The 13,009-nt window shown below is 51.0% G+C and overlaps 1 protein-coding gene across 1 annotated transcript in view; it reads right to left on the bottom strand.

The window, feature by feature from the left end:
• The window catches only part of LOC111146566 (zinc finger and AT-hook domain containing), a 181,424-nt gene that overhangs the window by 130,349 nt on the left and 38,066 nt on the right, over positions 1–13,009 (bottom strand). Inside the window, exon 3 of the mRNA XM_022502158.1 lies at positions 7,895–8,146. Coding sequence (XP_022357866.1) covers positions 7,895–8,146 — 252 coding nt within the window. The remainder of the gene's footprint in view (positions 1–7,894; positions 8,147–13,009) is intronic.

Raw genomic sequence — 13,009 nt, 5'->3', positions numbered from 1 at the left:
TGTGTGCCAGGCACTGTTCTAAACGCTGGGAACAGGGCAGCAAAAAGAGCGAGCCACACAAAGTGCCTTACGCAGTCTGTCTGTGCCAAACCCATACAGCAGCAGAGTCTGCTGGCTCTAGATTTTGGCAAAGAAAAGAGAGACAGGAGTGCTCCTCTGCCACACGCAGGGCACCAGGCCCCGGGGACAGGATGGGACCCTGCCTGCTGAGCTAACAGCGTGGAGGGAGACAGACACATAGACCGACACTACTAACACTAGGAGACACGCACGGCATGGGGTAAGCAGCCCGGGCTGCTGGGAGGCAGAGGCCAAGAACAAGGACGTGCACACCAAGCCTGCCTGCAAAGGGACGGAGACCAGGAGCTGCAGGGGAGTGGGAATCTGCTGGCACACACGAGAGGGCCCGGGGCTCAGGGACTGCGGATGAGTGTGGTTATTCACAGGACAGAGGGAAGCGGGTCTCAGGCAAAGGACAGCACACAAGAGAGAAAGAGCACAGAGTCCTGGGGCCTTAGAAAGTTTGTCCCGGAGTTGCAGGTGGGCAGTGGGGGAGGGGTATGGGCCTGGGGCCATGGGAGCGCAGGGGGCAGCTGTCAGGTTTATACACCAATGATCTAGCAGGTTGGTGAGGAGCTCCGAATGTCTGTGAACAGGGGCAGGTGTACGGGCCTGTCTCCAGGGGAGGGATGGGACCAGTGAGCTCTTCAGAGAGGCGGCTCCAGTGGTAGGGAGAGCCAGAGTGCACACATCCAGGGCATGCGTAAAACCATCCGGATATGTGGGACGTAAACAGAATTCCTCTTTGCCTTTCTGATCACATCCTTGGGAATTTTAGATTTTAACGTGTGTTTTACAATGTCTATAACATGTTCTTATAGCAAAATACCTGAGCTCCCATCCCAGGTCCACCACTAACTACTGTTTAACACTGGACAGGATGCTTGTCTCAGTTTCCTAATCTGTGAAATGGGACAAAACTGGTAACTACCTCATGGGGTTTTTATGAAGAGGAAATACATTAATATTTATAAGACACACAGAATAGTGGTAGGCCTATAATAAGGACTCTGTAAGATAGTTCTTAAATTCTAAAAACGCAACTTATTAGTAACTAAATGAATACATACCAGGATGTGACTGCAAATCACTGGTGTACACAGAGCGTGGACAGGAGAAGGGCAGACCAGAAGGGTCACAAGAAGAAACGACGAGGCCTGACCCGTAAGAACGGGAGCCAGCGTGGAGAAAAAGTCAATGGTAAGTGACCAAAGTGACATGAAGGGTAAGACATCTGGGTGGTGGGGCTGGTCACCACGTTGGAATGGGGGGGGCATTCAGGAGGAGCTAGACAATGAGCACAACACAAAACATGCCGCTTACCGATTGCAAGCTCAGGAGAGGGTCTGGCCAAGGAGGACATCTTCAGGTCACAGAACACAGCTCGGAGGTGAGTCCAAGGAAGCGGATGGGGGCCAGGCAGCAGTCACTAGTGAAAACAGACAGCTCCAATCCCTCCCCCTGCTGCCCTGGGCACAGGGCAGGGCTGCACCTTTTAGCCCCTTGCAGTCAGTGGGGCCATGACATCAGCTCTGGCCAATGAAACACACGGGCAGAAATGACGGTGGTCACTTTGAGGCTGACGGGAAACCACCCAGGGCGCACGGAAGTGCCAGGACACGTGCCCACTCTCCCCAGCAGGCCAGAGGCCGGGTACGCAAGGGCACCGCTGCACCCCATGACCTCCAGGCTTCCGTCCACCTGACTGGCCCGCAGTGAAATCGGGGTTTACAGGTGACAAAAGCAAACCATCATCACCATGACACAGCTCTCCATTGAGAAAGTTGTTCTATTCTGAGACTGACACTGCCTTTCCTTCACACCTACCAACTGTCAAGCACAGCTCACCCCAAACCGTTTTCAGTCACAGCAGCATTAACCAAACCAGCTGTTTGCTAACACAAACACAGTGTAAGGCACTTGAAATATTGTTGTAAAAAAACCTCCATGAAAATTATAGGTGCATCTTAGGTAAGATCTTAAATAAATGTCTGGCATTCTTTAGGAGAGATTCAACAATAGTAAGAGCCAATTTTTGCAACTCTCCTTGCAGAAGATGACCCCAGAAATAACAAGCTTGGAAAGGTTCAGAAGTCACTTTTATAAAGTTGACATGTTGATTTCTGAAGGCAGGAAACTGTTTTTTTCAGAAACACCAGCTGTTCCACACAATAGCACAAAAAAATCTCTTTTCTTGGCTTCTTTTACTATTCAAATTCAGAATAAAATAAATAAATGTTGAATACATATCGAAAGTATTAACTTGCCAGGGTTCAGCATAGGGAAAGGCTTATGTTGTTTTCTTTTAATTGTTTTAACAAGCTATAGAGTCAAGGTCAATTGTTTGAAATGTCACCAAACTGCTCCTTACAGACCATGCATTAAAACAATTATGCGAGAATTTTCCAAATTGTCATGTTGTGCTTGGCAACCTGGGAACGTGGAAGGACTGCAAAAGAAGGCGGCCATAAGGCAACTGGGCATAAGGTCATTGCTGCCTATTTTAGAGCCTTCCATGGGGGCCTGAAAGGGAAAAACTCCCAGAGTTTCTACGTTTCCATTCGGTATTTGTTGAATTAAAATCCTTTTAAGGTCATTCCAATCAATGGCATACGCGGCCATTTTCTCCACGGCTTATTACTGGTGCAGCAGATAATCTTATGAGAAAGGACCGCTTCCGTCTGCCATCCAGGGAGAGCCGGCCTCACTCATTACCGAGAAGAAGATCCACGTCGTAACCACGCAGGGTGGGACCTTTGATTCTTACACGGTTAGGTGAAGAGAGAAAGTGAAAGTAGGTGAAAACGAGACTGAAGACAGAGACGTGGCACGCAGCAGGGCCGGCCACAGGGTCGGAGGCAGGCGGTGGGGGGCTGCGCGCACCCCAACCCCAGCCCGGGCGAGGTGCGTGACCGGATAAGCGGCACCTCTGGACGTCACCATCCACGACTGCAAAACCGTGAAACTGAGCCTGCAAACGGGGTCTTTCGAGCCCATCTTAAAAGGTCACGTACCAGGTGATTCAGAGGATACACAATTTTTGAAATGACCAAACTACAGAGTGGGAGAACAGATCTCTGGTTGTCAAGGGTGGGGGTGGGGCGATTCTGCAGCAGGAGCGCGTGTCCCCCAGGTGACGTGACTGGAGCTGCACACACACGTGTCTCAGTCCGTGTCGGATTTTGACGTCCTGCTGCACAGCCACGTAGGATGCAACCCTTAGTGGAAACACGGTTAAGGGCACCAGACTTCTCTATGCAATCCTTGCGACTTGCTGTGAATCTGTAATTAGTTTCAAAATTTGAAGTTTTACTTTTTAAAGGGTTTCTGAGACTTGGAGCCAGACCCTTATTATTTTCTCTGTGGACCCTAGGATTTGAAATAGTTTATCTCCCAAACTGCATTTCTTAAGATAATTCCTTTGCCCATGTTTACTGATAGAACCATCTTACTTTACGACTTTCACTAAACCACAATTTCCAGATGAACCAAAGACAGGGTTATAAACAAGACCACACAGATCACAGAGGAGACACAGAAGCATGTGTTTTATTATTTGGGGGCATCGGCGAGCGCTCCCAGCTATGCTGAAAAGCGACATTCGACAGGAGTGACAAGTATTTAAAACTCCAGTGAAGCAAGGCTACAAATGGAATGAAAAGACAAAGGATAAACTACGGAAAATACTTCCTGCCCATACGATGACCCAAAGGTGTAGTAAGTAAAGGGCACAAACAAGAAATACCCCAAATTGCACACAAAACACAAATCATTTCCCGGTAACTCTATAACCACAAGATCTGATTGTGACCACAGAGCCGCTAATTTAAATAATTAAAAGAAATCACTGGCACAGAAGCCTGGCAGGGCTGAGGACGGACAGGACGCAGGATAAAGAGGAACAGGGCGGGTGGGAGGCAGCGTCAGGGAAGTAACGGACAGACGCAGTCTGCAGGGTAGCTTGGCAATGTGTGGGGGTGTCAAAATGTAAAATATGCCCTTATTAGCCCAGCAATTACATGCCTAGGTATTTGCCTAAGATAATAATAGCATGAGTACCAATATAATAATAAAATTGAAATGCATGCCTAAGATGAGTCACCTGAGTAGTGTTTTTTCTTTTTTTTCAATCAGGGAGAAAAATAAAAAGCAATCGTGAATGTCAATAGACTGGAAACTGACGAAGGAAAATGCATGGCCTGTGCATATGCTGAAATGTGGGTGGCCTTTAAAAATGACAAAAATCTGCACTTACTGATTGTTCAGGGTCAGGAAGCAGAGCACAGCCGCTGAACTGTGGCGGGTTCTGAACCCAGCCCCACCGCCTACAGGCTGTGTGACCTCAGCAAGCTCCTGAACCTCTCTGTGCCTCAGTTTCCTCTTGTGTGAAGTGGAAGTAACACCAGTGCCGACTTCTTCAAGTTGCTGGGACTTAAATGAGCTGTAAGATGGTGAGTATCCAGAAAGTGCTATGGAACAGCTCGTTGAATAAAAAAATACTGACATGAAAACTTTATTGGCCACGTTAAGTGAAAAAAGGGCACAGAACATGCGTATGACCCCATTTCTAAAAAACGTGCATGTACATACAACTGAGCAGGATCTTTCTTCTCTGTTTTATACAGCGTAAGAGTCGATACACCTTGGCAGTGAGATTCTTGATTACTGTTACTTTCTTCTTTGTATTTTCGGTATCATCTCAGGCATTAAAAAATTTAAAAACGTCAATATCCAATAAGCACTGTCAGACACCTTCGGAATCTGACTTGGTGTGAGCTTTCGTGGCGTGGATTTGGTAACATATAATATACCAGGGGTTACACTTCTGGGAATTATTCCTATAAAAATAACAGTATAAGTCTACAAATACACATGTACATGGGTGTGTATACACACCCACACACATACATAGACACACACACACATATGCGTATGTATAAAGAAGCACTTATTAAAGCAATATTTACAACAGCAAAAGACTAGAAATAACTGAATTATCATCAACTGAAAACAACAGGACACAGAAAAACAATGCTGTAGAGCTCCAAGGAAAGACCCTTTTGTTGAGGTCCTGAATGCCCAGAAGAGGACTGTGCACTTTACTCTAAAGGGGAGACACTAAAAAAACTTTGTGTCGGGGGAAGAAACCCTGAGGACAGTGCAGAACACCACAGATCTAACTAAGTGAACGTCTCAGACTGCATCCAAGTTAGATCCAGGCCTGACCTCTGGAAGCAGCAGCAGTGGGAAGGTTTTGCAAAAGAGATCCCTGATTTCCAATCATAACTGTACAAAAAGCCCAGAAGTCTCCCAGAAGGAGTCTGATGGGATAAATCACATGAAGGCACAAAAATAAAGCAGATCCACAAGAAGACAGCACTGAACAAGCGGAGAGTCTGATTCTCTGACCCGGGGAGGTACCCATGGAGCTGCTCGGAGGCTAGAGCTGAACCCCTGATGAAAATGCAACCCCCATGGGGAATGCAAGCTCATGTAGCCACCCTGGCAAACAGCATGGAGGTTCCCCAAAAAGTTAAAAAGAGAGCTACCTTACAATCAGTAATCACACTGCTGCGTATTTGCCCCCCAAAATACAAAACCACTAATTCAAAGGGATACATGCTCCCTTTGCTTATAGCAGCATTATTTACAATAGCCAAACTATAGAATCAACCCAATCGTCCATCGACAGACGGATGGATAAGAAGGTGTGGTCTATGCATACAATGGAGTGTCAGCCATCAAAATGAGTGAACTCTTGCCATTTGCAATGACGCGGATAGAGCCAGAGTGTGACGCTAAGTGAGAGAAGTCAGAGAAAGAAGAACACCACATAGTTTTTCATACGTGGAATTTAAGAAACAAAACAAAGGAGAAAAAAAAAAATGAAGATGCAGACCCTTAACTCTAGAGAACACACTGATGGGGGAGGGGAGGTGGGGGGAGGGGGAACTAGGGGAAGGGGATGGGGACATCCTCGGCAGAGGCACTTGTGATGAGCACCGGGTGACGTATGGACTTGCCGAATCACTATATTGCGCGCCTGAAACTAGTATCACTGTTAACTGTACTGGGATTAAAGTAAAAAACTTAATAAACAAAAAAATGCCACCACTATTAACTATCTGTGTGAGGAAAAGAGAGGAGGGGGTGTGCCTGGCATTGGGGCAACTCCATAATCCAGAGCCAGTGCTGACAAAGCCTCCAGAAATTAGCCCTTTAGGGGCAGGGGGGGTACATCCTAGTCCTTCCTCCCTCAACCATCTCACCTCTAAAAGTCTCTTTATTTGCCAAAGGGCATCAGGCTTGGAGACCACAGCACTCCCTGCCTACATGTCTCACAGGGCGATGACTCGTGCTCTGCCGTGGGTCAGCGGCCTTCCCGCTGACTTCTCTCGCCTGAATGCTCGTCCGTTATGTGCATTAGTCCATGCAGCCAAGAAAGGGTTCACACAGTCACCTTGAGAGCAGTTCCTCAAAGGAAAGAACAACATTTCGTATTTTCCTCAGTCTGCACGGGTGTTGGCAATGAGTCCTGGCCACCAGCCTGGATGTCTGCTAAGGATAAGGTGATGAGTTACTCAATTACTCCCCCAATCTGTGCGAGGACTTTGCATCCAATGGTCTTGCTTCGCCACTGGAGGTATTTATAGTAAAGGACTTGAGCATGGAGGTTCAAAGGCTCAGTTCCCCTTGCTAACTGAAGGACCCTAGACTAACGACCTGCCTTCCAGGGGCCTAACTACCCTTGTCTATAAAACCGGCAGGAGGACCACAGTGCTGTTTCCACACTGCTGTGAAGAAAGTGACAGCTAACATTGCTGAGCACGTTTCATATGGAGGTGCTGTTCTGAGCACTTTGTAAGTCCTGCCCTATTTAACCCTCAAAGCAACCATATGAGAGAGTGCTGGGTTTTATTCCCATTTTACAGATGAGGCATCAGAGGCAGAAGGAATCTGGTAAGGGCCGGAGCAGCTGGGATTCATATGCAGGAAACCATATCCCAAAGCCCGAGTTTCAGCCAGAATGGTCTCCCACATGACGTCCTGAGTCCGGCACAAAGCACTGTAAGAACTTCCTTAACTTTCAGGCCGTCTGAACACTTCACAAGCAGCACAAACGCCAGACGACAGCAGAGCCCACAGGACAGGCCCTCCCCTCCAGGCCAGTGGTGCTATTTCACGGCCCCAGAAGGTTGCCCACGAGACGGGCTCTGCCATGGTGACGTCACTCCTTCGCACTCCCTTCAGCCTCTTTGAGAAGCGGCCGCAGAGCTGAAGTCCAGCCAAGAACATGTGTGGAGGAAGCCCCAACACTCTATTTGCTTCCAGAATGCCCGCCTCAACCTAGCCCTCGGCTTCCGCTGGCTCCTCAAGGTCCCTCACAGGGGCCCTGAGCATCCTAACGTCCGCACTCACGCTCACACAGCCCCGTCCATCAGCTGAGACATCCTCCCTCCGCTAATCCCAGTGCCCCCAGGACCGCGACAGCAGGTTCCCTCCCGACTCCCCGTCACCGAGGGTTTATTCCCTGCTGACGGTCTGCGCTGGACAACCCTGCCGTCCCATCCAGAACGTAAGTGCACCGCAGGACAGACCACGTCTCACCCTTTCGGCAAACCCCAGACAGAACCCACCGACTCACACTCCGTGGGCACCACCTCCCACACAATACCCTCAATCCACAGAGGACGTACAGCCCAAAGAGGAACTGTGCCAGCCAGGGGAGCCTCCTACAGAAACGCGCCATCCCGTGGGTGACTGTCCCCATGAAGCCGTCGGTACGTACGAGTCTCCCCAGGACACGGCCGCGCTCAGCCCTCAGGCATCGTACCTGCTTCTCCATCCTCCTCGTCCAGATTCAGCACAATGATGCAGATGTGCTTCCTCAGCTGGCGCGGGTTGGAGAACTTTCGATAGCACTTGCCACACTCCAGGCTGCCGGGGGCCGGGCCGCTGCCCTCCTTGGGGGCCGGCGGGCTGTCCACTCTCGGGCCCACGGTGCTCTCGGCCAGATCCTCCTCCGCGCTGGGCTTCTTTGTGGAGCCCTTGGGCCTGCCTCTCTTCCTCTTCATGACCGAAAACTCTGCCGAGGAAACAAGAGGGCACAATGTAGTCACACGCGGCGATGGTGCGAGGCACACACCCACTTCCAAATGTGCAAATGTGCTCAGTTTCGTGCTTTGTGGAAAACAAAGTCTGAAGCAGCTGCGGAAATGAACAGCTACAAACGGTATCGTTAGTGCTCCTCTGGCTACTGTGTCATCAACGTCCTCATATCCTGATTTAGACATACCGTTTGATGAGAACCTCTGCACATCTTCTCTCGTAAAGTGGGGATGGTCCTAAGCTGTGACCAGCAGCGCCCCCCCTTGTTCACGGATCACACCCCTCGTGAGCCACTGACCCTATCTACACCCGTCTCAGAAAGTGCTGAAGGACTTCCTCACAAAGGATTCGCCGAGGCTGTTAGCTTCTCGTGGTCTTAATGAGCTCCTCAACTACTCAGATTATTTCAAAGCATCATAATTACCACAGCCAAACTGTTCTGATAAAACAGAGAAAAAATAATTACAACCTAAAGTCTACCAACCACAGGACTAAAGACAGCAGCAGTATTTTTCGCGTTTCCTAGCGGCCTAGGGAATTCGACGGCATGCTCAAAGCTGTATCGGAGCAAGTTTCAAATCGTTTTTCAACTTGTATTTCTTCTCAATTAGCACTCAATTTTAAGGCATTCAGCTCCAGAATGAAGGTGGGAATTCCGATGGGTAAGCGGGGTCAGGGAGCACGTGTTGTTGGGTGTGTGAAGGTGGAGAGGCGTGGTCTCAGACCATGTGACCTGACAGGTACCCCGAGACACCATCTAGCTGACACCCCAGCATTACTGGCCTACTGAGGTTAGGGTGTTACTGAGGTAGGGCGCATTGGCAGTCCTCCCAATCTGAGCAGCGAAAGAGAGGATGGGGTAGAGGGTTCCAGCACCATCCGGGGAAAAGGGCCACGCCAGAATGATGACCACGTGAGCTCTGGACAAAGGAGCCTGCTTTGACATGGGGTCCCCAGAACTCAGGGAGATCATGCACTACAATGGGGGAAAGGGTTGGGGGGGGGCTTGTAGGGGCAGAGCTTCTGCAGAGCTGCATTGGCCAACAATGACCAAGAGAGACAAACCAGAACCCTCCTTGGCCAGGGCGGCCAGGACAGCCAGCACAGCGGATGGTGACTTCCTTCCCGCTCTACCGAGGGGCGTGCTGGAGATGGGGTGGGGGAACAAAGGAGGGGAAAGTACTTAACAGGAAGGCAGAAGAGACCAGACAAGACAAACAAGGGCACGAGATGCTCGGATCCCACTGCCCACACTGGATTTTCCGGGGGGAACAGCTGCATAGACACAAGGCCCAGCTGACACCTACGGGAGGGCGGGGCAGACGGGGCAAGGAGAGGGACATACGGAGGAAGAACAAACCGCTGACCCTCCAGTCACTGAAACTTCCCTCCCTGCTACTCTTCCCAATGGCACGTGCTGGAGCAAGTTGCCGAAGCAGCAATGAGGGGCGGAGAAGCAGAATTAGCAACAAGGCTCCCAAACACCTACCGCGTGTCACATCGACTGAGCCGCGTGATGGTTATGGAAGTCTGGGCCCGGGCCCACCCGCCACGAAGGCCTCTGCACCCTGCTGTGCAGACTGGCCTTCCTCCTCAGACAGACTGCGGGTGTAGCTGGGTGGTGAAGAAGGAACCTTACCCAGAGCGATAGCCTCTGCCTTCGGCTACTGGGGTGACCTCTAGGCTCCCAGAAGATCCTGCCTGATAGGACCGCCTGTTTGCCTGGGGTCTGGGGCCACCGACAGTCTAACAACGTGATTTATGACAGGGCCTGTGACCAGTCAGAGCAGTTCTGACCTCTGGAGAACCGGAGAACAGAGGTGTTCGTCAGAACCTATGGGAGGAGGGACTGAAGGCCAGCCACGTGAGCAGTGTGTCATCGAGCCAGACATTGAAGGCTGGGGTGAGCATCCCTGGCTGGGAATACCAGAGTCCCGTCATGTAATACAGCAGGAAGAAGCAAGAGCACCCAGGACTGCACAGAGGGAGAAGGAGGCCAAAAGCTCCATGTCTAGAACCCTCCCAATCCCAGACTTGGCCCATGCATCTCTCCCTTTGGATGGTTTTGACCTCTATGCTTTTTGTATAAAATGGTAATCACAAGTATAGTGCTTTTCTGAGTTCTGTGAATCATTCTAGCAAATTAAGGAACCAGAGGGAATCCTTGGGGTCCCCGAATTTGCAGCTAGCTGGTCAGAGAGAGGGTGGCCCGGGGACTCCCAAACTTGTGGCTGGGGTCAGCAGTCTTGCGGGCAACTGTGCCCCTAACCTAGGGTCCAGCCCACACACTGTGGCAGGACACACGGCGTTCTCTCCTCAGAGATGAGCCAGACCACGTGACCGCAACCATGGTGCCACAGGATGCGAGACTCTGCCACAGTCTGGGTCATTCCTCGCAGACAGGGGACTCCTGCAGGCAGAGCCCATGTCCTGACTCTCTGTCTCCCCCAGCACCTAACCTGGTGTCCTGCACAGCAGGTGCCAATCGATCTCGGTGCATTAAACCAGCGGGCCGTGCGCAATGTGGCTGTCAAGGAAGAAACACAAAATCAGCCCTGAGAGCTTGGAAATCCTCTAACAGGACGGTGACAAAACTAATCTTACATCTTGCTACATCCATAATGCAGATGCTCAAGACCAATTAGTTAGCAGAAAATGAAATATTCATAGATGAACTTGGAATAATTTAAAAGCACAGAAAACGAGTTGCTGCTGTCAACTACAAACATTTTACAGAATTGCTGAGAACTCTGGAACTGGGCAAGGGAAACCTTGCAATCTCTCAGTCAAAACCCTGGGATGGGCTTGCCCTTCACTCCCCTTCCCCCTGCGGGCAGTCCTTGGTCTGTCCAGGACCTCTGATTTGTCCGAAAGACATCTGCCCACTAAACTCCATAAATCCCTACACATGGCCCCCGGACCACAACCTCCTGCTCCCGTCCTCCTCTTGTCTCACTACCTCGTTCTAGAACATTCCATTGCTCACAACAGTCAGACCTGGTGTTCTCGGTCCTTCCTCACATGGCTCAACACGCACACACATACACAGCTGTGCTCTCTCTCAAGTCCTCGGCAATGTTCCAGACCTCCCTAAATTTGCACAGATGATCCCAGTCTTTTTATGTACCTGCACTGCTCCCCCGTCTGTGCGCACCTCCTGCACCCCGGTCAGACCCCCAGGCCCCAATTCAAACCCTCCTCCACGAGGCTGTCCCAGCTGGTCTTGTGCTGACAGTGTGAGGTACGCGTGTTGTGCACGCCACTAACACAGCCTCCAGCCTGCGTGTTTCCCTCTCTTCCCACCCATTACACATCCTGAGGTTGAATTCCCAGAGCCCAAGGATCACAAACAGAGCTGGAGATGAAAGGGACACTTAATTAGTAAATACACATTGTTTGATGGCAAGAAAAGAAGCCACTTCCTGCATCCAGAGTTTCCAGAAGGAAGACAGATGGGAGCCACCACACCTTTCAACCCTGCCCCGACACCACAGTGTGGGGACAACTTCCTCACAGAGAACCGTCCCTACAGATCCAAGGCCAAAACTGGCAAAGGACAGGAACAATCAGCCAAAGGTTTAATTCAATCAAAAGACGACATGAGCACCACGAAAAAACAGCTCCACGTTGCTAAAAATCTAATAACGTAAGCCCTTTATTTATACATCACTCGAGTGTGCAAGGCCCATTCCCAGTTCTTATCTCATTTTATCCCCATAAAAACCTTCAGAGATGGATGCAGCAACTGTAATTTCCTCAATAAGAAAAGAAATAAGGGACTTGGAGGTCCAAGGGGCTTGGCACGTTTTCCAGAAGCTGCTGCTAAGCTCCCAGAACGAGGATCCAGGTTCCCTCTCCCTGCCTGGCTCTTTCTGCTGGGTGATATGGCCCCTGGGTCGGCTCTGACCGGTGGAAAGAGCCTGTGCTGCACTGCAGAGAACACCAGCTGCGAGCCAGGCCGCCCCGCGTTAAATCCCCCCCAAACAGCCGCCTCTAGTATGAAAAATAAACACAAAACTGTCTCTGGTTTATAGTCCCCTATAAATAAAAGCCATCCATTAAAATGCTGAGCATAGTACTTGGAAGGGGATCACTAAATGGCAACCTCGTGTTACTACGGCCGCACTCATGAAAACTCTCCCTTGGACTACTTCCCTGAAGCAACCGTTACCTCCTGCCCCGTCCGCTGGCAGACCCTGCGACAGAACGCACACCTGCTCTTGCGCGACAGCCCTCCTCCCTTGATTTCTTCCTTCTGACGCCTCTCCCACACCCAGACAGCCAGCGCGGAATCAGGCGCATCCACATTTCACCACGCTGGAGGCCAGGGAGAAAGCCCTCACTCCACAGCTCAATCCAGTCTCTCCAACTTGAGAACGGAGGCAACTCGAACACGGCTGGGCCCAAGAGTCCACCTCCGTGACATCTACTCCCAACGAGCCCCGGGAAGACAATGAGTTATTTATCAGAACCGAGGGAGAGCGCGCCTTGGAGGTCTATGGGGGACGCAGCACCTCTCCACGGGACAGACCGCAGCCGGCCCTATGACACGGGGCGCCCAGGAGGCCGGAGGCGCCCACGCCTGCTCCCCGCGGAGTCCCCGGCGACAGTGCGGACCGCCAGCAGCAGCGGCGAGGACGCAGACGGCGCGCCCCGCGCAGGTGCCCTGCAACGCGCGTCCCAGGCGTCTCCCGTCCAGTCCCTGCGGAAGCACCGTAGCACGCCCCTGCACAGAAGGCGACGCTGAGGTTCGACAAGACTCACCAAGCGGCCTCGAGACACAGAAAACTAAGTGGCACAGCTAGGCTTTGAGCCCACTGCTCGCCTCAGAGCCGGCGAG

The sequence above is a fragment of the Enhydra lutris genome, unplaced genomic scaffold (genome assembly GCF_002288905.1).
Source record: "Enhydra lutris kenyoni isolate GAN:26980312 unplaced genomic scaffold, ASM228890v2 scaffoldscaffold14, whole genome shotgun sequence".
NCBI lineage: Eukaryota > Metazoa > Chordata > Mammalia > Carnivora > Mustelidae > Enhydra > Enhydra lutris.
This window is presented reverse-complemented; position numbering and strand designations above follow the sequence as displayed.